This window comes from Bos indicus, chromosome 19 (genome assembly GCF_029378745.1).
Source record: "Bos indicus isolate NIAB-ARS_2022 breed Sahiwal x Tharparkar chromosome 19, NIAB-ARS_B.indTharparkar_mat_pri_1.0, whole genome shotgun sequence".
In the NCBI taxonomy this organism is placed as follows: domain Eukaryota; kingdom Metazoa; phylum Chordata; class Mammalia; order Artiodactyla; family Bovidae; genus Bos; species Bos indicus.
In genome coordinates, this window is record NC_091778.1 from 35226361 (window position 1) to 35250473 (window position 24113).

Consider the following 24113-nt stretch of genomic DNA (forward strand, 5'->3'; position numbering starts at 1 on the left):
CGCCACTTCCCAGAACAGAGAGACCTGTGGCCACACTTGGGAGCCAGCAGGAGAGCTGAGAAATGTGGCAAGGGCTTGCCCTGGGGGACTCCACCCTCCAACTGGTGCGGGGCGGGGGAGTGACCTGACCTGGGGCTGCCACTCACCTGGGAGATGAGCGTGTCACAAGCAGAAGACAAGCCGAACCCCACTGAGACACCAGTAACGTTGACCACCTGGGAACAAACCAGGGAGGAGGCTGGGGGCAGGTTCCCCCTCTGCCCGTCAGAGCCCCGGAGCCCTCAGCACTCCGCCCAGAGCCTGTGCACAGACCTCCCCGTGCCCTGAATTAAAGGACAGACACAGTGTTGGGAGGAAAGGACATTCAAGGCCGTGGTGACAACACTGCATTAGTCTTTCTTAGACATTTGTTCCCCAGGTCTTGGGCACCTTTTTCCGAGGTTCCGAGGACCATGAACCCTTCTTAAGGGGCCTGCGGCATGGCACAGAGCAGTCCTGGGTGAGCCCACTTGCTAGTGACCAAGGATGACCCACACAACGCCCTGAAGGACTCTGCGAGAGCAGGAACAAGTCTCAGAGCCAAGACTCATGCCTTCCAGCATCCACAGCATCCCCAAACCAGGGAAGTCTGAGGCCCTGCCTGCCTCCACCCGCTGCCCCCTGAGTCTGCAGGAAGCACCAGGGACAGCAGTCCCCGCCAGGCCCAGCCTGGAAGCACCAGCTTTCCTGCACTTCCGTGGCCAAGAAGGATCTGTGGGAAGCTTGCTGAGTTCCCCAAATATCCAAACATCAGAGACCAAAAAGGATAATTAAACCAGGGTTGTCCACGCTGCTCCCTGAAAGCAAAGCAATCCACGAGCCCCTGGGGATGGTTCAGAGCACCTTGCAGGCTCAGAGGTGGCAAGTTCAAATGCCCGATGGACCAGGTGTGGGAGGCCGATGCGGGCATTTCAGAGGACACACCTGAGGCAAGAACTTGAGCGAAACATCTGCTGGCCCAAGTGAACAGGCTGGCAGGGCCCCCAAGCCAGCAACCACGGCTGAGGGCAATGACACCTCTCTGTGGCTGTGGGGCTCACGTCTGGGGTACAGAGAGGACTGGTGCCTCCTGATTTTTTTAATTTTTATTATTTAAATTTTTTAAAGTTTTATTATTATTTGGGGTTGGGGGGGGCGCGGTAGGCTGAGCTGGGTCTTTGTTGTGGAACAACAAGGGATCCCCACCAGGGATCCAGCCCATGTCCCCTGCCCTGAAAGGCAGATTCTTAACCACTGGACTACCAGGGAAGTCCCTCCTCCCAGTTTCAGGTTTGGACCCGGGCACCCAGGGTTTCATATTCTGGCATCTCGGGATAAGAGACAAATCCAGAGCTGGGGGAGGGGGGAGGGTTTCTACTGGTGAACAATTCCCTACTTCCAGATGTGGGGTCAGGGTGGGAGCCAGAGCTCCAGGGATGGCAGACTAGCTGGCGTGGCAGACAGAATTCTGGCCCTCCAAAGACGCCCCCTCCGGAGCCTGGCACCTGAGGAGACACATACCTGGGGCGGCTCCCTGGGGAAGGAGAGGTAGGCTGAGGACGGAAACACGGTCCCAGCCCTGCCCACACCTGGAGGTTAGTCCAGTGAAACCCCTTTCAGACCAGTGGCCTCCAACAGTGAGAGATTCAGGCACGTATGTGTCTTCCCTGAAGCCCCAAAACTCTGATCATCTGTAAGAGCCACAGGAGCAAATGAACACACAAACGGCTTCCTATCTCTCAGCTGGCCAGCCCTGTACGTACAGCAATTGCCAGTGTGACAGCGTCCAGCTCCAGCTTCCCCAGGTGCCCGCAGAACACAGAGCTCACAAAACCGATGAGGAACACCATCAACTGGGCCAGGAACTGGGAAGAGACAGAAAACACGAAGCTGCAGGTGAGGGCCGCCATGGCAGTGGAAGGAAGGCGGCGGGGGGCGGGGGGGGGGGGGCTCCCAGGTGACCCCGCCCTCCCCGGTGGGCTTGGACCAGAGGTAAGGAGGTCTGGCTTGCACGGAGCCTCCGCCAGCTCTCACAGGCAAACGAGCAGCCTCGGGTGGACTTCTTGAAAAATATGCAAGTTCATTTGCTGCCTCCAGTATCATGTTTCTGAGAACTTCCAACTTTTAAAATTTATTTTTCACTGTAGATTCTCATACCGTAGACTGCATGCCTATTTTCCCTGAAATTTCTAGAGGCTGCCTCCTGGGATGACCCCGTTGTTATTTCAGATTCCTCCTGAGGGCTGAAGAGAACAGCTTTCAACGGCCAGCAGAACAGTCCACGGAGAGGAACTCCTGAGGCGGACCTGAGGCTACCTCAATGGAAGGCCAGTGGGGTCTGGAACGATGGAGTGAATCATCACCAGTCTGCCAAGCATCTCAGATTCCACAAAGCCTCCAATATGAGGGCAAATGCAGCTTGAGGAACACGGACTCATTCTCCCTCACCATTCCAGAACTTCCAGCCTCACCTCTGGACACTGACTTATCTCCTCAGGTTAATTTAAAACCACCTTCTGTGACCTGCCAGACCCGGGAGGTGCAGGACTTCCCGGGAAGCCCATCGGCCCCACACGCCCCTCTCAAAGTGCACACCCGGGGCTCAGGGAGCTTGTGCAGGTCCAGCCAGCACTGCTGCCGTTCAGTCCTTCGAGGGCGAAAGCTCCTCCGGTGATCTCAGGCGAGGCTCCCAGTGACCCTCGTCCTCACCTCTGTCGACCCACACTGCCATCGGCTAGCGCCGCAACCACCCAAGATTGCCATGTGGGCATCGGACCTGGCCCTGCTGGTGACGGTACAGGTGACCGCCTGCTTTCCCTCCCTGCACCTGGAGACAGACAGGTACATCTCCACAGGTGGACCCAGATCGACAGACCTTGAGAGGCCTGCTCTCAGCTGTGTGTGCACGTGTGCATGCGTGTGCGGCGGCGAGGGTGCATACATCTCCACATCGAATTCCAAACCTCAACCCAGTTCCTGCTTCCCCCACTGCAGAGACCAAAGTTTCACACTGCAACTAGAGAGAAGCCCCCACCCAGAATGCTAGAGAAAAGCCCACACAGCAATGAAGACCCAGCACAGCCAAAAATAAATAGAAATTTTGAAAAAGGTTGATATGAAAACCCCAATTCTGTAGACCCTAAAGTCAGAACCAGGGGCCCCCGTAGGCCTGTTCCCAGGAAGTGGCCATGACTAAATGCTGTCCCCACCCCACAGATATTCTGTGGTTTCATTCACAGAGTTGGTGTCTCTTTGATTGTGAATTTATATTAACTTTAAAGGGCACAGGGCCCTTATTTGGGTATATTCAGCATCACTATCAATCTTTTCGGTTTTTTTTAAGCCTTTTTGTGCATAAACTACATCTACTTCTGCTTTATTGACTATGCCAAAGCCTTTGACTGTGTGGATCACCACAAACTGTGGAAAATTCTTCGAGAGATGGGAATACTAGACCACCTTACCTGCCTCCTGAGAAATCTATATGCAGGTCAAGAAGCAACAGTTAGAACTGGACATGGAAAAATGGACTGGTTGCAAATCGCGAAAGGAGTATGTCAAGGCTGTATACAGTCACCTGCTTATTTAACTTCTATGCAGAGTACATCATGAGAAATGCTGGACTGGATGAAGCACAAGCTGGAATCAAGATTGCCAGGAGAAATATCAATAACCTCAAATATGCAGATGACACCACCCTTATGGCAGAAAGTGAAGAGGAACTAAAAAGCCTCTTGATTAAAGTGAAAGAGGAGAGTGAAAAAGTTGGCTTAAAGCTCAACATTCAGAAAACTAAGATCATAGCATCTGGTCCCATCACTTCATGGCAAATAGATGGGGAAACAATAGAAATAGTGAGAAACTTTATTTTGGGGGGCTCCAAAATCACTACAGATGGTGACTGCAGCCATGAAATTAAAGGACACTTGCTCCTTGGAAGAAAAGCTATGACCAACCTAAACAGCATATTAAAAAGCAGAGACATTACTTTGCCAACAAAGGTCCATCTAGTCAAAGCTATGGTTTTTCCAGTAGTCATGCATGGATGTGAGAGTTGGACCATAAAGAAAGCTGAGCGCTGAAGAACTGATGCTTTTGAACCGTGGTTGGAGAAGACTCTTGAGAGTCCCTTGGACAGCAAGGAGATCAAACCAGTCCATCCTAAAGGAAATCAGTCCTGAATATTCATTGGAAGGACTGATGCTGAAGCTGACACTCCAATCCTTTGGCCACCTGATGTGAAGAACTGACTCATTGGAAAATACCCTGATGCTGGGAAAGATTGAAGGAGGGAGGAAGGGGACAACAGAGGATGAGATGGTGGGATGGCATCACTGACTCAACAATGGACAGGAGTTTGAGCAAGCTCTGGGAGTTGGTGATGGACAGGGAAGCCTGGCGTGCTGGGGTCACAAAGAGTTCATGGGGTCACAAAGAGTCGGACACGACTGAGTGACTGAACTGAACTGAACTGTCATAAACTGTTGCAAATGATAGTCATAGATCTGTTTTCCCCTTTTTCATCAGACTTCAATATTTCCGTAACACAATGTCCGGTCACTCCGCAGGCCACATGTAAGCTGTTTCTGTGGCTTCACAGGAAAATGCACTTGCCTCCTCCATGGTCAGGTCTCTGGGCTGCTTCCCAGGTTTTGCTGATACAAATCACACTGCACAGAATGTCTTTCTTACTTGGGTGGGGCCAGACATTTTCTTAGGGTGAATGCCTAGTGCACGGGTGGGATCTCTCAGAGCAGAGGCTGGGAAATCTAGCTGAGATAATCCATGAGTGCACGTGTGTGTGTCTGTGCGTGTATGTGTGTGTGTGTGTGCTCAGTAGTGTCTGACTCTTTGTGATCCTATAGACTGTAGCCTGCCAGGCTCCTCTGTCCATGGGATTTCCCAGGCAAGAATACTGGAATGCGTTGCCATTTCCTCCTCTAGGGGATCTTCCTGACCCAGGAATCAAACCCACGTCTTGTGCAGAGCTAATCCACTCAACTGTTGGGTTGAAGGTGGGTCATCCCAGTGGTGCAGTCCTTGGATGGCCAGACTTGCCACACCCCAGCCTCAGGGGCGGAGGGGGTCCTGGCTCCAGAGTTCACGTTTGCTAACCACACACCTGAGATCACCCAAGGGTCTTGGTCAGAAGACTCATGCCCAGTCCCACTTCAAGCGACAGAGTCCAGATGTCCATGGGCTGAGGGATCTGTTTTTCAGCATACTCCCCCCCGCACCCCACTATACTTGTCCAATCAAGTGGGGGCCGTCAAGGACCAGACCTACAGAACCTACAGGGCTTGCTTTTGGGCCCACAGGTTGTTCCCCCAGCACCTCAAGGACTCCTGCCTGGGGTTCAGACAGGGGTAAGTGGACAACAGAGATGGCCGGGCTGTCTGTGCATGTCTCTGCCTCCTGTCATGGAGACCCTCGTTTTCTGGCCAGGAGGCTTTGGGAGAGTGCCCTCTGGGGCTGGATGCCAGAAGGACAGAGGGTGTGAGCCTGCCTGGTGTGCTGTACCAGCCCAGTCCCCAAGGGTCCATCCTCGCCCCATCCAGAGATGCCAGGAAGGTCAGCATCAGCAGCAAAGGTCAGCCTGGCAGGATGCCAGGTCACTGGGTGCACATACCTGAGGTAAGTGCAGGCAGGGGGGCAAGCTGGACACCCAGCCCTCAGTCACGCAGCCAGGTCAGAAGCGCAGTCAGGACCCAATCACCTGACTCTCAGAAGGTCGATTCTCCAGTATAGTGAAAATGAGTATACTACCCAAAGCAATCTATAGATTTAATGCACTCCCTATCAAGCTACCAATGGTATTTTTCACAGAGCTAGAACAAATACTTTCACAATTTGTATGGAAATACAAAAAAAAAATCTTGAATAACCAAAGCAATCTTGAGAAAGAAGAATGGAACTGGAGGAATCATCCTGCCTGACTTCAGGCTCTACTACAAAGCCACAGTCATCAAGACAGTATGGTACTGGCACAAAGACAGAAATATAGATCAACGGAACAAAATAGAAAGCCCAGAGATAAATCCATGCACCTATGGACACCTTATCTTTGACAAAAGAGGCAAGAATATACAATGGAGAAAAGACAATCTCTTTAACAAGTGGTGCTGGGAAAACTGGTCAACCACTTGTAAAAGAATGAAACTAGAACACTTTCTAACACCATACACAAAAATAAACTCAAAATGGATTAAAGATCTAAACATAAGACTAGAAACTATAAAACTCCTAGAGGAGAACATAGGCAAAACACTTTCCAACATAAACCACAGCAGGATCCTCTATGACCCACCTCCCAGAATACTGGAAATAAAAGCAAAATTAAACAAACAAATTAAAATTAAAAGCTTCTGCACAACAAAGGAAACTATTAGCAAGGTGAAAAGACAGCCTTCAGAATGGGAGAAAATAATAGCAAACAAAGCAACTGACAAAGAATTAATCTCAAAAATATACAAGCAACTCCTACAGCTCAATTCCAGAAAAATAAACTACCCAATCAAAAAATGGGCTAAAGAACTAAACAGACATTTCTCCAAAGAAGACATACAGATGACTAACAAACACATGAAAAGATGCTCAACATCACTCATTATCAGAGAAATGCAAATCAAAACTATAATGAGGTACCATCTCATGCCAGTCAGAATGGCTGCTATCCAAAAGTCTACAAGCAATAAATGCTGGAGAGGGCGTGGAGAAAAGGGAACCCTCTTACACTGTTGGTGGGAATGCAAACTAGTACAGCCACTATGGAGAACAGTGTGGAGATTCCTTAAAAAACTGGAAATAGAACTGCCATACGACCCAGAAATCCCACTGCTGGGCATACACACTGAGGAAACCAGAATTGAAAGAGACACGTGTACCCCCATGTTCATCGCAGCACTGTTTATAGTAGCCAGGACATGGAAGCAACCTAGATGTCCATCAGCAGACAAATGGGTAAGAAAGCTGTGGTACATATACACAAGGGAGTATTATTCAGCCATTAAGAAGAATACATTTGAATCAGTTCTAATGAGGTGGATGAAACTGGAGCCTACTATACAGAGTGAAGCCAGAAAGAAAAATACCAATACAGTATAATACATATATATGGAATTTAGAAAGATGGTAACGATAACCCTGTATGCGAGACAGCAAAAGAGACACAGATGTATAGAACAGTCTTTTGGACTCTGTGGGAGAGGGAGAGGGTGGGATGATTTGGGAGAATGGCATTGAAACATGTATATTATCATATGTGAAACGAATCGCCAGTCCAGATTCGATGCATGATACAGGGTGCTCGGGGCTGGTGCACTGCGATGACCCAGAGGGATGGGATGGGGAGGGAGGTGGGAGGGGGGTTCAGGATGGGGAACACATGTACACCCGTGGTGGATTCATGTTGATGTATGGCAAAACCAATACAATATTGTAAAGCAATTAGCCTCCAATTAAAATTAATAAATTTATATTAAATAAATTTGAAATTGAAAAAAAAAAGAAGGTCAATTCTTGTCCACTCCTTCGGAGCACAGAGTACAGGCCAAGCACGGGAGCATGGATCTGAGTAAGGGGAACACCATGGCTCCAGCCCCACCCCAGGGAACCCAGGGCATCACAGGGAAAGATGTTCAACACGGAGCAACACAGAGGATCACACAAGACGGGCACTGCAGACAACACAGGAACCCAGGAGTCACAGAAGTTTCTGCCGCAACCTGGCTGGTGAGCGGGCAAGTGAAGGGGGCCTGTCTGGGAGAACGTTCCAGGCAGGATGGGGTGGGGTGTGAGGGATGGCTGGGGCTGGGAAAAGGTGAGGGCAGGAGGCAGTTGGATTTGTGGGATCTTAGTTCCCTGACCAGGGACTGAAACTGGGCCCTTGGCAGTGAAAGCTCAGAGTCCTAACCACTGGACTGCCCAGGAGCTACCACCTTCGGCCAAGGTTATTTTCTGCCTCCAGCAAGTCTGGTCCTGCGACATCTTACATAAGGTCACTGAACACCCCTGGCTCCTCATTCCCCACCTACAGGGTAACAGTCAGAGATCAGCCTGCAGGTTCGTGGGCAGGAAGCCAGTCTCTCAGATGCCCTTCTGCTTGGGGGGCGTTGTCACTAGTCTTTGTCCTTCAGCCTTAGACCCTCTCAACTCTCTCCTGGGTGAGCCTGTTTCCATGGAGATGGAAACCAGTGCCCTCTGTCTGGACCTGGCTACCGCAGATCTTTTCTATCCTCACCAATGCACTGCACAGCCTGTGTCCCTGAGGAGCACGCAATCCCTCTTTGAGATTATTCTTCAGGACTGACAGTTCAGTCTGGTGAAGAGAAGCTAATGACGAGGAGAAAGTTCAGCTGAAATGCCTAAGGCCAGGTAACTTCAACAACTGCCTTCCTGCCCCAACAAACGCACAGTTTACCTAAATCTTTAAAGGAAAATGTGGCCCAGCCTCTGTTCAGATGTGCACAGCTCATCTCACATGCTTGCCTTTGTGTTCTGCATTATTCTCTCTTTACAGCCCTCATTTAAAGCTCACTGCAGGTGTGGTAAATCCTAATCCCTCAACCTGATTCCTACATTGGATCCTCATGGGTCAGTGTTGATATGAGAGGCCTGGAAGGGATAGGGTGAACGGGAGACAGAAAAGCAGAGAGAGGAACCTCAGACCAAGGTCCTACCTAATGGATGGTGGACCCTCAGAAAGCGAAGAGGGGGACCCTGAGCAGGCAATGAGGGGCACCTCTCCCCTCCCTCATGCCCCCAGGAAACAGAAAACCCAGAGGAGAGGGGAACAGAGACAGAGAGGGACCAAGAGGGGCCCATATACAACCCATGACCAATTAAACAGGTGTCAGAACTCTATGACCCGACTGCATAAAGTAGTCAAACAGAAACTCCCACAAACGGCTGCAAGGAACATTTCCCAACTCTCCGGTTATCTCAGATCATTTCAGAGATTTTTCCTTTCATTTGTCTCGGTTTTATTTTTTCTACAAGGAACATAGATTACGCTTATAATTAACATCGTCACAGGCACACACACACAGGTGTACAGAGAGAAAGGGCGGGGGGCTGCATGTCAGCCATGTGCTAACCATCCCTGCAGACCGACAGGTCCATCAAGGGGACTGGGTGATTCTGGGGGCCAGCAGAGACAGGGGCCTGCCCTGGGAGGGCTGCATCTCAGAGGCTACCTTGTTTAGTTATTCATTTTTGGGGGGCTTCCCAGGTGGTGTTAGTGATAAAGAACTCACCTGCCAATGTAGGAGACATAAGAGATAAGGTTTCGATCCCTGGTCAGGAAGATCCTCTGGGGAAGGAAATGGCAACCCACTCCAGTGTTCTTGCCTGGGAAATCCCGGGGACAGAGGAGCCTGGCAGCCTATGGTCCATGGGGTGGCAAGCTGGACACAACTGAAGTGACTTAGCAGAGCAATAGCAGCTTTGCATGTTTAGTTGCTCAAGTCATGTCCTATTCTGTGACCTCATGGACCCAGGCTCCTCTGTCCATGGGATTTCCCAGGCAAGAATACTGGAGTGGCTTGCCATTTCCTCCTCTAGGGAATCTTCCCAACCCAGGGATTGAACCCACGTCTCCTGCATTGGCAGGCAGATTCTTTACTGCTGAGCCACTTGGGAAGCCTTACAGAGACCTTTCTCACAGTAACCTGTGAGATAATGTTGGGCCAAGCATGGTATTATTATCCGCATTTTATGGATGGATTAACAGAAGCTAGAAGAGGTTACCAGACGACTCAGGTTCACATAGCCGTTTCCTAACCTCCCTTCTGAGGCCAAAGCAGAGAACTGGACCCACAAGAAAGATTCCTAACCAGGTGTTCTTTTCCCTCTGGCTGCCAACAGCTCCCCGCTACATGGATTTTCAAGCCATGGCTTTCTCCCGGTCTCATCCATGCCACCCGGTACAACACAATGGGCATCTCAGGATCCCACAAACAGCAGGGTCACCATCAGGTCACTCCTGTCTGCCTCAGCCTCTGCAGGTGCAGAATGTCTCATCACCCCAGAGCCCAACAGCTTGTGTGTTAGTTGCTCAGTTGTGTCTGACTCTCTGTGACCCTGTGGACTGTAGCCCACCAGGCTCCTCTGTCCATGGGAATCTCCAGGCAATAATACTGGAGTGGGGAACCATTCCCTTCTCCAGTCCAAAAGCTTATTCTCCCCTTAGAACCATCCCAGGTTCTTCTTGTCTGAAGAAAGGGCTCCCCTACCCTGTTGATTTGAAAATCACCCAAACTGGCAGAACAATGATGAGATTCTGTTTTGTGGGTGTTGTGGTTTCAAAATTCTAATTACCTTTAAATAGAAAACACAGAAAGAGTCCTAAACTGACAATGATAATGGAGAAAAAAAAAACCTCAGCCCCAAAGAGAACCACATCAAAAACGTTTTAAGCACAAGAATTGGGGGAGGGCGTGTGGGGCAGGATGCCGCTAGTTTCCTTGGGCAGAGGCTGATTTATGCAACGAAGAAATGGTCCTGAAGATGTGGGTCTAAAAGACACCGCTCCCCACCTGGAGTTACTCCAGAGACGCACGTTCACGGCCAGAATCGACGGCTAGTTTTCGGTGTTCTCCGCAGTGTTTTGCGGTTCTGGTGGCTTCTGCCTGCTCCTCGGGAGCCCTCATCCAGAGAAGGCTCCGGAGCGGGAGATTGGACGCGGCCGGTTCCGTTCCCTAGCTGTCCAGCCGCGCAGGGCGGCCAGCGCGGCCCGGGCGCACGCGGAGGCGCCGGGACCTGCCCGCCTCCAGGCTCCCAGGACCGTGGCCCCGCGCGCGCCCGCCCGCCGCCTCCCGCTAGCTCTGCGCCCGGGGACCCCCGCCCCCGGGACCAGCCCCCGGTGAGGCCCCCTACTCACCGCGGGGCCCGCCAGGAACAGGAGCGCCCGTAGCTCCCGCCGGAGGTCGGCCAGCCGCAGACAGCGCGGCGCGCGGCGCTCCGGGCTGAGCGCCCGGGCTCCCGGCCCGGGTGTAAGCTCTTCGGACGCCTCCATGTACCGGGCGCCGGCCACGGGGAGCGCGCAGGAAGCCGAGGGGAGGCCCGGCCGGGCCAGCCGCGCTCCAGTCCCCGCCCCGGGCCGCCCGCCGCCCACCTTGGACGCGCCCCCGCCGCCCGGCCCAGGTCGCCCGCTTAGCTGGCCAAGGCCTGCCAACTCCGGGACTCCGAATACACAGTTGAAGGAAGCTCCGGAAAGAAGCAGAAAGTGGAAAGCGCGGCGGGGGCTGGGTCCTCCGGCCCTCGCCGGCTCCACACCTCCCAGGGCTGGGGGTCTGAAAGCCGCGTGGAAGCGCTGGCGGGCTGGCCACTGAGAGCCCGCGCCCGCAGCCAGAAACCTCCGGCTCCCGGAGCGCCTGCTCTGCACGCAGGCTGGGAGACCGCACAGGACTTGACTGTGCGGACTTGACTGTGCGGACGCTCTTCTTCCCGCCCCACCCAGCCCGCGTGCGCCCGTTCTTTAATTTAGACTCTGCCAGGATAGCGCACGAGGCCACATTTTCAAGCGTCAGGACTCAGGTTCTCTGGTCTTGGATGTTTATCCAACAGCTGGATAAGGGTATTGATTTTTAAAATGCTCCGTGAGAGAGTTGTGAGTTAAGTTTTAGTGTGGGCAAAATGAGGACTATAGCCTGGAAGGTGACATTTCAGAGAGCTCTGAGGAACTGCTCCGAAAATGGGAGTGGGGGTAGAGGGGGGTCAGTATTATGCACTATTTTAGTGAAGGGGGCAGTGTGCAGTCAAGCACACTCTTTAGCAAAGGTTTCCTGCTGGTCAGGAGCAGATGTCCCCCTTCATGATTTTAGTGTTTTTCTAGACATGAGGAGATGCAAGAATTAGGCTCATAAAATCTTCTCCTGAGAATATCTTCTGCAGGCTTGTTCTGCCAGGATTTTCCCAGAGCAGACAGCCTCATTCCTGATCTCCACTCTGAAATCCTTTCAGGGTGTGATGAAGGTTGGGGCTGCAGTGGCCAGTGACTGCATCCTGGTAGAGGCAGATGGCCAGTGCCAAGTGTTTGTTGGCAAAGGGACCAAGAGGCTGTGTGTCAGCAAACCTGGGCTCAGGAGACACCACCAGGGTCTATGGGGAGAGTGCCAGCAACTTGCTGGTCCCTCAGAGCCTCAGTTTTCCCATCTGTGAACTCGAAACCATATCTACAGCTGCCCTTTGTGGTGAGGATTAAATGAGATGGTGTGGTCCAGTGGTTGGAACTCTGCACTTTCGCTGCCAGTGACAAGGGTTCAGTCCTCCCCTGGGGAACTAACGTCCCTCAAGTCAGGTGGCCAAAAGAAAGAACGTTGAGATGGACTAAGAGCTCTCAGCCTGGTTGGTACAGGGTAATTGCCTAAGAAAAGTTAGCCACCAAGACGAGAGTGATTTCAGTAACAGTCAAAGTTCCCTCTGTTTTAAGAGGCCCAATTCTAGAAAAAGGAAAACATAAATCCTGAGAGGGTCACACAGCTAGAAGTCTGGCTTCAGGGATTTACAACAAGGTCATGAGTGTTCTGCCTCCCCATCTGTCTTCCCCACCCTCTTCTCTCAACCATTTAAAAAATTAATTAATTAAATTTAATTTTATTGGGTGTATGGAGTCTTGCCTTCATTGAGGCATGTGGGATCTTAGTTCCACGAGTCTTTCATCATGGTGTGGAGGCTTCTCTCTAGTTACAGAGCTCGGCTTAGTTGCCCGGCAGTGGCATGCGGTATCTTAGTTCCCCCACCAGGGATCGAACCTGAGTCCCTTGCACTGGAAGGCAGATTCTTAACCTGGACCACTACGGAAGTCCCCTCCCCACTATTTGCTCTTCACTCCTCAGCCTCGTCTTTCTCTGTAGGCAGCCCCTCTTTGCTTATTCGGGAGGCTAGCCTCCCCTAATCCTCATTCCCATCTTTCCTACCTTGTGATCCAGATAATAAGACCCTCCCCACTTCTCTTCAGGACCAAACAAACCAAAAACGGAGAAAATTGGTTGGCCCTGTTTACGTTTCCTGCCTGCCTTTGCCACCCTGGCCGGGGAAATAGGGTCTTGTTTGGCTGGACCCAAAACCTTTGGCTCAACTCTATACCAGAAAGGTTGGGTGCTGTCTGTCACTGGCAAGAGTCCCACCAGAGTTACACAGAGGGAGGGTCCCGCCAGACAAAAATGCTAGGATGTATGCTACATCTCCAAGCCCAGCTCTTTAATGGTCTTCTGATATCCTGGCCAACGTTAGAAGTCATGAAACAGACATGTGATGTATGACTACTGAGAAGATACCAAAACATTGTTCATGGTTATAATTCCAAATGGCCCAAAGAAATTACATGGGGATAAAGCTAATAGGATTAATTAAAGGAATTTAAAAGTTGCTACACTTAAGTCCTTCAACATATATGATCAGTCCTTTATCTTGGTAACAACATATATGAGAATACTGGAAGGAGAAAAGCCTCTTTCACGATTGTTGTTGTTTAGTTGCTTAGTTGTGTCCGACTCTTTGTGACCCCATGGACTGCAGCATGCCAGGCTTCCCTGACCTTCACCATCTCCTGGAGTTTGCTCAAACTCATGTCCATTGAGTCGGTGATGCCATCCCACCATCTCATCCTCTGTCATCCCCTTCTCCTCCCGCCTTCAATCTTTCCCAGCATCAGGGTCTTTTCCAATGACTCAGTTCTTCACATCAGGTGCCCAAAGTATTGGAACTTCAGCTTCAGCATCAGTCCTTCCAATGAATATTCAGAGTTGATTTCCTTTAGACTGGTTTGATCTCCTTGCTGTCCAAAGGACTCTCACGAGCCTTCAAATAAACCCTCCTGTGACATGGAGCATTCCCAACTCCTTAAAGGACTGTGGGGACTTCCCTGGTGGTCCACTGGTTAAGAATCCTCCTGCCAACGCAGGAGACACAGGTTCAATCCCTGGTCTGGGACATTTCCACATGTAGCAGAGCAACCGAGCCCACTCACCACAGCTACCGAGCTCTCACTCTAGAGCCCGGGAGCCACAGCAGCAAAGATCCAGGGCAGGCAAAAATTAATTAATCAGTTAATTTTTAAAAATAAAGTGCAACGGGACTGTGTCCAGGGACTTCCTTCCAAAGAGCACACCATGGAAGGGTGTGTGTGTGGAGGGGGAGACAGTGACTTAAGAGCAGAGAAACCTGGCAAAGATGACCTCAGCCCCATGACCAAGGTTAACATCAACAGTGATAAATCAGGCTCATAGTATGTGCTTAAGTATGTATCTAGGGGTGCTGTAGCTGGTGGCTTAACCCAACAGCAGTGTATTCTCTCATAGTGCTGAAGGCCAGAAGTCTAAAATGCAGGAGCTGACAGGGCTGGTTCCTTCTCTGGGGCTCGGGGAGCATCTGCTCCAGGGCTCTCTCCTGGCTTCTGGAGTTGTTGGCATCTCTCAGCCTCTGGCAGCATAATTCCAACCTCTGCCTCTGTGTCTGTTTTCTCTCCTTAAAGGACACGAGTCACTGGATCAGAGCCCACCCTAACCCATGTGACCTCATCTTAACCTCATCACATCTGCAAAGACCCCAGTTCCAAATCAGGTCACATCCTGAGGTTCCGGGGGACAGGGATTTGGGGGGAGGAGGGCATCTTGATAGGATGTAATGAAAATGGCACTTTATCTCTATGGTCTTCCTCCCCAAAACCCATAACCCTCCAGTCTAATCATCTGAAAAACATCAGGCAAATCCCAATGGAGAAATATTCTATGAAAACACCTGATAAGCACTCTTCAAATCTGTCAATGTCAATCCAAACAAGAACATTCAGAGAAACTGTCACAGCCAAGGGGAGCCTAAGATAAACGAGGACAGAATGCGCCATGGTGATTGAGTGGGACCCTGGAACAGAAAAGGGACCTTAAGCAAGAACTAAGGAATCTGAGTTAAGTATGGACTTTGGTTAGTAATAATATATCCATAGCAATTCAGCTCCCGGAAGCTATTGTTTACACAGACCCATAGCACCCCCCCACTGCTAGAGCCAATACCTAGAAAACACCCTCCAAAGACTCACCTCTGACAGCAGGTAAAACCACTGTGTAGTTGTGGGGGATTTGGGGAACACTTTGAAGTTGTCTACTTGCAAAGCCACCCTTGTAGCTTTCACCTGTCTTCTGTGGGTTACATTTCATAGGGAATAACATGCCTACAAAACTGTTTACCTGTCTCTGTCTTGGTGTCTTCCATTTTTCATCCACTGGGATTAAAAGAATCAAAGTGAAAGGCTCTCTGGCCAGAGCACAGGCATTTCCGTGCTGTGTGTGCATGCGTGCTAAGTCGCTTCAGTTGTGCTGTGGCAGAGCTTCAGAAACAATGTCTGAAGGCTTCCCTGCCGGTTCAGAGGTTAAGAATCTGCCAGCCAATGCATGGGACACGGGTTCAGTCCCCAGTCCGGGAAGGTTCTGTGTGCCCAAGAAGCAACTGAACCCCTGTGCCACAGAGCCCTCGAGCCACACACACTGAAACGTGTGCTCTACAGGAGAAGCCACTGCGATGAGAATCCCATGCACGGCAACTAGAGAGTAGCCCCTGCTCACTGAAACTAGAGAAAGACCGCATGCAGCAACAAAGATCCAGTGCACCTAAAAATAAATAAATACATATCTGTTTTAATTCATAACAAGAATCTTATCATGAAATATGCCATGCCGAGTCGCTTCAGTTGTATCCGACTTTTTGTGACCCCGTGGACTGTAGCCCGCCAGACTCCTCTGTCCATGGGATTCTCAAGGCAAGAATACTGGGGTGGGTTGCCATTTCCTTCTCCAGGGGATCTTCCCAATGCAGGAATTGAACCGAGTCTCCCGCATTGTGGGCAGATTCTTTACCATCTGAACCACCAGAGAAGCTCTAGGAGAGGAGGTAATTTGGAGGTAATTAACGTGCCATGAGGTCACGAGGGTGGAACCTGACGAGAGTGGTGGCTCTAACAGGGGAAGAGAGATCTCCGGGCCCACGCACGACCGAGAAAGGCCCTGCAAGGACTCAGCAAAATGGCGGCTATCCACACACCAGGAAGAGAGTCCTCACCGGGAACTGGGTCAGCTGGCACCTTCTCTGCAAATTTCAGCCTCCAGAACCACGACAAAGGTAATTTCTGTTAAGACACTTCGTCTTTGACGTGTTTTGTAATGGCAGCCCAAGCTGACTAATACAACAGCCATAAGCACGTCACACCACTGCCTGTGGTTTTATGTAACAACGTTCTCTTTCCATCACATCGCCAACCCCCACCTTAATCCAGGACTCTGGCAAGTGCATTCCTCTGGGAGTTCATAATCCTCGAAACAACCCTGGATGGATCACTAACCTATTTCTTCGGGGTAGTTTACAGAGTCTGTCAGCTGAGCAACTTGCCCAGGGCTAAGTGGCTAATGAGTGGCAGAGAGGAGTCTGCAAATTACTTCTGCCTGGTTCCAGAGAAGGTGGAATAAAAGCTCATAATTTTACATCAGGTGATGAGGAGATAGGACTATCCAACTCTGCTCATCTGCTCACCTGTCACCCAGAAAATGGGTTGTGAGTATCTGTTGTTTCTAGGAACAAAACACTGAACTTGAAGAAATTCCATGGAGTCAGATGGGAGAAATGGCTCAGAAATGAAGACGTCGTTTCTCTACTGCCAGGGGGCATCCTAGCCCCCCAAGTCTATAAAATGTATGTATTTATATTCATGTGGGTTGTTTCATTCTTCCCTCTGAGGAGCCTCAAGTTTATGTAGGAGAGCATCTGCAGATCACCAGGAGATGTTTTTAAAAAGCATCTCACATGTACAGATGTGAGAGTTGGATCACAAAGAAGGCTGAGTGCTGAAGAATCAGTGCTTTCGAACTGTGGTGCTGAAGAAGGCTCCTGAGAATCCCTTGGACAGCAAGGAGATCAAACCAGTCAATCCTAAAGGAAATCAGTCCTGAATATTCATTGGAAGGACTGACGCTGAAGCTGAAGCTCTACTACTTTGGCTACCTGATGCAAAGAGCTGACATATTGGAAAAGACCCTGATGCTGGGAAAGATTGAGGGCAGGAGGAGAAGTGGGTGACAGAATGAGATGACTGGATAGCATCATCGAATCAATGGACATGAGTCTAAGCAACAAACTCCACGAGATAGTGAAGGACAGGGAAGCCCGACGTGTTGCAGTCCCTGGGGTCACAGAGAGTCAAACACAACTGAATGATGAACAAGGGGTCAGTGGCACTGGGGTGGGGTCTGGGTCTGCATTTCTCCTCCCAGGCAGTCTCTGCTGCAGGTTTTAGGACAACACTCAGAGTAACAAGGCTGAAGAGAAGACTAGAGTGTTAATGCTGGATGGGCCTTAAAGAGTATCCATTGTGTCCTATTTATTTATTTGGTTGTGCCGGGTCTTAGTTGTGGCATGTGCGATCTAGTTCCCTGACAAGGAATGGAATCCAGGCCCCCTGCATTGGGAACCCAAAGTCCTAGCTGCTGGACCCCCAGGAAGTCCCTGATATTGAAACAGGAGGGAAGGAGCAGGGCACAACCTAGACGACTCAGAGGCCTAGACCTTGATCCTCAGTATACGCTCACTGTAACACATCAGCAAGCTAAATGACACACCCAGAGGCACCATGAGAGTTCTAAAGTCAACCAGCAAAGATCAAAAAGTCTGTGTATGAAGCAGGGGACCCAAAGCCGGTGCTCTGGGACAACCTAGAGGGACAGAGTAGAAAGGAAGGTGGGAGGGGGGTTCAGGATTGGGGGGGCACATATATACCTATGGCCGGTTCGTGTTGATGCATGGCAGAAAACAATCACAATATTGCCGAGTATCCTCCAATTAAAATAAATAAATAAATTTAATTATTTAAAAAAAAACAGAATAGTGAAGAACTTAGGGAAAAAAACAAAAACAAAAAGTGAGCAGTAGGCCAATCCCTGGAAATCTCTGCCCCTTCCTCAGAACAATTGGAATAATCTTCCCCTAATTAGCCTGTGGTTTAGCCTGTGAAACCACGCAGCCCTTGAAAGCTCACCACACGACATCTCAAGGCCATACTCACCCTCTGACACAGTCCATACTCTGTGGAGTGTGTTTCTGTCTGAAGAAATCCACTTCTTATCTATCATTTTGTCTCTCACTGAATGCTTTCTGCGATGAGACATCAAGGACCTGAGCTCCATTAGATCCTGAAACCAGGTCTGTGATCTTAGTTGGAAGACCGTGGGTTTTGGCCGAGTTCAAGTCCCTATCTGAGGTAAATGGTTTCAACATTAAACTGTACTTGATTTTCTCGTGTTACTCTGTCTCTCTTAGACCAGCCAGAAGAACTTAGAAGGGCAGAGGAAAACATTTTTCTCCCTGACAGAGTCTTTTGTCAAGAAAAAGCCACTTCTCACCCAGCCATCTCCTCCCTAGAGATGCCATCCCAGCGTGTAAACACTTCTGAAGTGCCAAAGAGACAATTCGTTAACACAACTTTGTTAATCAGCTATACTCTGGTATAAAATTTAAGATTTGTTTAAAGAGGCAATTTGATCATTTCTAATTTTACTATCAAAACTCATATTTGTACAGTTTGTATCAGTACTATGCTAACATTATTATACTGTTAATTCAATTCCAAAGAAAAATGAACACTTCAGATCTCTAAGGTCTCAGGAAATAAGATATTTTTTTAAGTTTTTCAGCCTTGCTGTGCGGCCCATGGGATCTTAATTCCCTAACCACGGATTAAACCCACAGTCCCTCAATTGGAAGTGCAGAGTCTTAACCAGTGAACCACCAGGGAAGCCCAACACATTTTAATTTTATGAAATTATGTTTTATAATTTATATTTGCATCTTGGTAGAGAGAAGTATACTTTTTAAAGTATATCATGTTATTATAAATTTATGGCAGGAGGGGACTGAAAATACAAAGAGAAAGAGGAAACATGCAAACTGTCTAATAAAGAAGAGCTTGTTCTTATATTTTTTAATTCATCCTAGTATCAAATCCTGACGGTATTAATATTTCCTGGGTTATAGTTAAACTAATGATGTAGCCCTTTCATTTTAACACGTTACTATTTACAATATGCCAACCCCTGCAACGATCACATAACGGCGAAAGTGTTAGATGACTACTTGAAAAGAGGCGAGGCTCACGTCGCTTTCCAGAAATTCTCCCAGAGGCGCTCTAACAGGAAGGCTCCGCGTTCGCTTCGCTGGAGGGAAAAAGATGCTCTCGGTTAACGGCCCGCTTCGGCGGGGTTCGCCTCTGGCGCCCTCTGTTGGCCGATGCAGTCCTGCTTCCTCCTTGATTGGTTCCCACCTGTGGTCGGAATCCCCACCTGGGGGCCAGTTGGGAGGCCCAGGTGGGGGACCTCCGGCAGGGTTTTGCAGGGCCCTGTCCTAGCACATAGCGCACAGAGTGTCTGGGTCAGAGGGGAGGCAGGACACACTGTGGTTCCGCTGATGCAATCCTCTTACTGAGAAGAGGGTTTGGCCTTGGAAATAGCAATAACCTTAGAAAAGTCATTCTGATCACAGCAGGAGGGTCTGTAGTGTCTGAAGCTCCCTGCGTAAATCCACCCCCTCAGTTCTCTCGTTCGTCCTCCGAGCCAGGAGCCCTGGTGGCTCCCACTTTACAGACAAGGACATCAGGCACTGAGTGTCTGTGTTAGTTGCTTAGTCGTGTCTGACTCTTTGTGACCCCATGGCCTGTGGCCTGCCAGGCTCCTCTGTCCATGGAATTCTCTAGGCAAGAATACTGGATTGGGTAGCCATTTCCTTCTCCAAGGGATCTTCCCAACCCAGGGATTGAACCCGAGTCTTGTGTCTTCTGCATTGCAGGCAGATTCTTTACTGCCTGCACCAGGCACTGAGAGGTGGCAGTAATTGTCCAGGTCATACTGAGGCAGGGCCAGGCTCCAGACTGGCATAGTGAATTCCAGATTCTTTACTGTTGATGAAAAGTGAGAAAATGCAGGCAAATATCTCACCACCCTAGAGAAGCAGTGCTGACAATCCAGTGTGTTCTTCTCCAGACTTGTGGAGCAGGGTGTGTTTTGTACAAATGAGATCTCCTTCTGCCGTCTGCTCAGGGCACTTGAAGGTATGTCCAGGTTTCCCTCGGCCGCTTTCATCTCCCTTCTCCGCCACGGTCAGTTCAGTGTGTCCCCTGGAGCACAGAGTCGGCAGACCTCACGCTGTTTCTTTCAGCTTTCTAGAGTCGTCTTCACAAAGGGCAGCTCTAGTGAGCCGGGTCTCAGGTACCCCTCTGTCCTGGTCGTGTCTCCCAGGGCTGAGGTCACCCCTTGAGCCAGGCTGCCCCCCACAAGGTGGGGAGTGGCACTGACACCTGAAGATTGGGGTAACGAGTTTCAAGTTCAAGTGGGCATGGGGAGGAAAGAGGAAGCAGGTCAAAGACCTTGGTTTGTGCTGCTAAGACCTTGCAGGGCCTTCCTGGAACAGACCCCCTCCCCCTCTGCTGTGAAGTTCCCAGATCACAGCATCTCAGGAATACTTCTTGAGTTTGCAGATGTTAAAACCACCACCAAATGGGAGAAACTCACACATGATTGATTGCCCCAGATCTACAGGGCCTAAGGACTGATACTGTGAACCCCTGTGACCCCACCTTGTGACCTCACCATCAACCAATCAGAGAATTGCAAACGAGCTGACCACAGACCACAGACCCTGGGAATGCCCTCCCTCCCTGGGCCTTTCAAAATGCTTTGCTGGGACTTCCCTGATGGTCCAGTGGCTAAGACTCCATGCTCCCAACGCAGGGGGCCTTGGTTCATTTCCTGGTCAGGGAACTAGATCCCCCATGCTGCAACTGCAACTTAAGATCACGCATACCGCAGTGAAGATTCCGCAGGTCCTGCATGCCACCACTAAGACATGGTACTGCTAAATAAATGAATTTTTTTAAAGATGTTTGCTGAAACCCTTCAGGGAGTTCAGTGTTTGAGGCTGACACAAGCCACCCATCCCCCTGGCTCAATCCTGCAATAAACCTTTCTCTGCCCCAAATGCCTACATTTTAGTTTGTTTGGCCTCGGGCACACAGACTCACACGACTTATGCTCAGCCTACTTACTGGGGGGCAGGTTCTGATGCCCAAAACCATTGCATCTCCTGCAGCCAAGGATGCCAGGGAGCATCCAGAGTCCTCTGGAGAGTGCCAGTCTCCTGAGTCCAGCAGCAGCGGCCCCCAGGGACTCATCCTTCCCAGGAGCCCCAGACCTGGAGTCCTGAACAGCACAGTCGCCTGAGGCTGGGAGCAGTGGGGTGCCTTGTCCACCCTGGGTGTGCAGATCTGAGGGAAAGCGTGGGTCCCAGCACTTGGGGACAGAGAGGGCCTGTGGCAGGATCATTCCACAGGAACCATGGACATTTGTCCAGGCCGAGGTTTCCAGGGACCCTGCAGGGAGACAGCTGGGGAATAAACACCCTCTGAGAGACTGAATATACACACGGATAATAGCCAAACCAGTATAAAAACAGAGCCCTACTCACAGTGGGCAAGCAGCACGCCCAGGAAACCAACCTCTTATCGACAGTGACCAGCCCAGGAAGGCAACCTGTCATCTCCTATAAAAACCTGGAAGCTAAACAACCCCAGTAACTGGGTCTCAAACACCCCACCTTTGATCAGTAACTGGCAGCTTTTCCAACTTTTGTCCCTGTTGCCAACTCAGGACAAGACAGTGGTTACCGCTCTCCCAGAGCTGGTGTGTCTCCCACCCACAGTCCTACATGTTAACATGCAGAGTATGTGTTTACATATTTTGTGTGTTTAAAGTTTTTGTGCAACTTGCTTTATTTTTCCAGAAAGAAAAAATTTTTTCTTTGACTTAGTAATTCATTTTCTGATGTTTTTCATTTATGAAAATTTTTAAACAAAATAAATACAATATTGCTGCATATATTTGATATTCTATTAAAATTTAGGTCATGTTAATTCTATTAAAGTTAATTAAAATCTATTAATTCTGTTTCATGTACATCTCCTTTACTCAAACTGTACAGTAAAAACATACATAAATTTCACCGACAATATGCAAGAAGAGTTATTCAAAGTGGTATAAAAAGCCATTTTTGAGAATCACCTTCACCGTGTGTTCTGGTAATGTCCACAGATTATTAGCTCCTGCGACCAGGTCATTCTGTCTGTCTTTCCATGTTCCTTTCTCTTCTGGTCATGAGGGTAAGGGAAACTGAACAGCTGTAGGTGAAGTGTGGGTCCTGTGGGTTTTATTCTTTTGTCAGGAACCCAGAGGAGTCTTTTTACACTGTTATTCGCGAAAATAAGGGCTACTCCCTTTGGATCTAATCTCTCAATTCTTCCAACCAGGTGCACAAGCTGCCCTGAACCCAGGCACGGGGAAATCTCCCCTGTACTCCCTTGGTCCCTCATCATCTCCTGTGAAGAACCCCTTGACATGTTTTTCCTTTCCACGTGTGATGTGCAGATGTACAGATGTGCTCCTGGTGGCCTGCAAGACTACCAGCCTTGTGCTTGCCTAGTTTCAAGGCAGAAGAGAGAGCCAGAGTCAGCAACAGAGACATGGATGATTGAACATGGAGGAACTTTCGCCTCTGAAGAAAGTCCTGGAGCTACAGCCCACCGTGTGCAGTGGACAGAGAGGTGGACAGGCCGGCTGCCTTCTCCCTGGGAAGGGGAGACTGCAGTTATAGGGGAAATTGACCTCAGGTGGGCTCATTAGTTACCAGGGAGACCAGCAGAGGGCAGCCCTTCACTGCCCCTGTGATAAGCTGGGTCCTGGGGCCACTAGGTAGGAAGGTCAGTCCTGAGCGTAGAGTGTAGGGGAAGCGGGCCCTGGTCCAGCAGCGGATGGACAGAGAGTAAGAGAACAGCCACCCTGAGCTGCCTGAGCCTACAGCTCCTCAGGCCCTGCAGCTCTGCACCCGTCTGCAGGCACAGATCTAATCCTGGGGATATTTTCGTCATTTGAGATTTGAAACGCTGGCTCTTTTTGGCTGGTTTTCCGCCCACTCCAGGGCAGGGCCAGTCCTGGTCTCCCTCAGGATCGCGCTCGCCACCCGCTAGCGGGTCCCAGCACCTCCGTGGAAGCCGGGCTCCACCTGCCCGGGCATCTCCGGGCATCCGAGCTGCGCAGAGTTCGGCCGTCAGTCCCCAGGTCCGGGGCGGGGGGGGTTGGGAGGCGGGTGCGTAGAGGGGAGCACGAGCAGCCCCCGCCGCGGGTTCCAAGGCCACCAGACCTGCGGACTGGACCTTCCAGCCGAGCCCGCTGAAGGATCAGACACCTGCGGAGTCCGCGGGGACACCTCCCGCCGGGAGACCCTCCGGGTAGCCGGGTTGGGGAGGGGAGACGTGAGTCGGGCGGGAGGGGCTGACTTCGGGAAGGGGTGACTCAAGAGGCCCGGCGCGCAGCCCACGGCGGGTCCCGGGAGGGACCGTGAGCATCAGCTCTGTCTTCGCGACGAGAGGAAAAACGGTCGACGAGCCGTCAGGCGGGTATGGTAATACACCTGCGCGAGGTCAAATCTCTTGAGATGGAACTCGACTCCACTCCTGCTGCTGCCCCTGTACTTTGGGAGGAAAAAAAGCCAACCTGACCCCGACGTGACTTGAACACGCAACCTTCTGATCTGGAGTCAGACGCGCTACCATTGCGCCACGAGGTCACAGAAAACGGGAGCTGCCCGGGAGTTAAAGGCCTCGCTGAGGCTGCGCCTCCGTACGGCAGAACATTGGCGCTTCGTTCATCCCGCCCCCACTCAGGGGGCGGAGCCGAGTCCGTGCGCATGCGCGTTCCGGGGACGCGGTGCCGCGAGCGAGTCCCGGGCGGAGCGAATTTCTGGAGGGCGGGGCTCCTTTCAGAGACACCCCCGCCACCCCCCGCCCCCTCCGACTCCAAACAAGGAAAGAAAGCGGGTGGGTAGCCTGAGAGTCAGAACTTGATAAACGAGCTTGAAAAGCGCAACAACTTTACTATTATTTTTTACTTTGCAAGTTAGTTCATTGAATTTGCCAATTTTTAATTGAAGTACAATTGGTTTTAGAGTTTAGCTGGTGGCTGGCTTAGCGGTCAAGAACCCGCTTCCCAACGCAGGAGACCGAGGTTCGATTC

General features: G+C 50.5%; 1 protein-coding gene and 1 non-coding gene across 2 annotated transcripts in view; both read right to left on the reverse strand.

Moving 5' to 3' along the window:
- SLC47A1 (solute carrier family 47 member 1) overlaps nt 1-11066 on the reverse strand; it is a 30275-nt gene extending 19209 nt beyond the window's left edge. Inside the window, exons 1-3 of the mRNA XM_070773149.1 lie at nt 10898-11066; nt 1782-1883; nt 147-215 (exon numbers count right to left, since the gene is read on the reverse strand). Coding sequence (XP_070629250.1) covers nt 147-215; nt 1782-1883; nt 10898-11032 — 306 coding nt within the window. The 5' untranslated portion in view covers nt 11033-11066. The remainder of the gene's footprint in view (nt 1-146; nt 216-1781; nt 1884-10897) is intronic.
- A 12529-nt stretch (nt 11067-23595) lies between these two features.
- On the reverse strand, nt 23596-23667 carry TRNAW-CCA (transfer RNA tryptophan (anticodon CCA)). Its single transcript has one exon. It is a non-coding gene; the product is annotated as a tRNA-Trp (tRNA).
- Nucleotides 23668-24113: the final 446 nt, after the last annotated feature.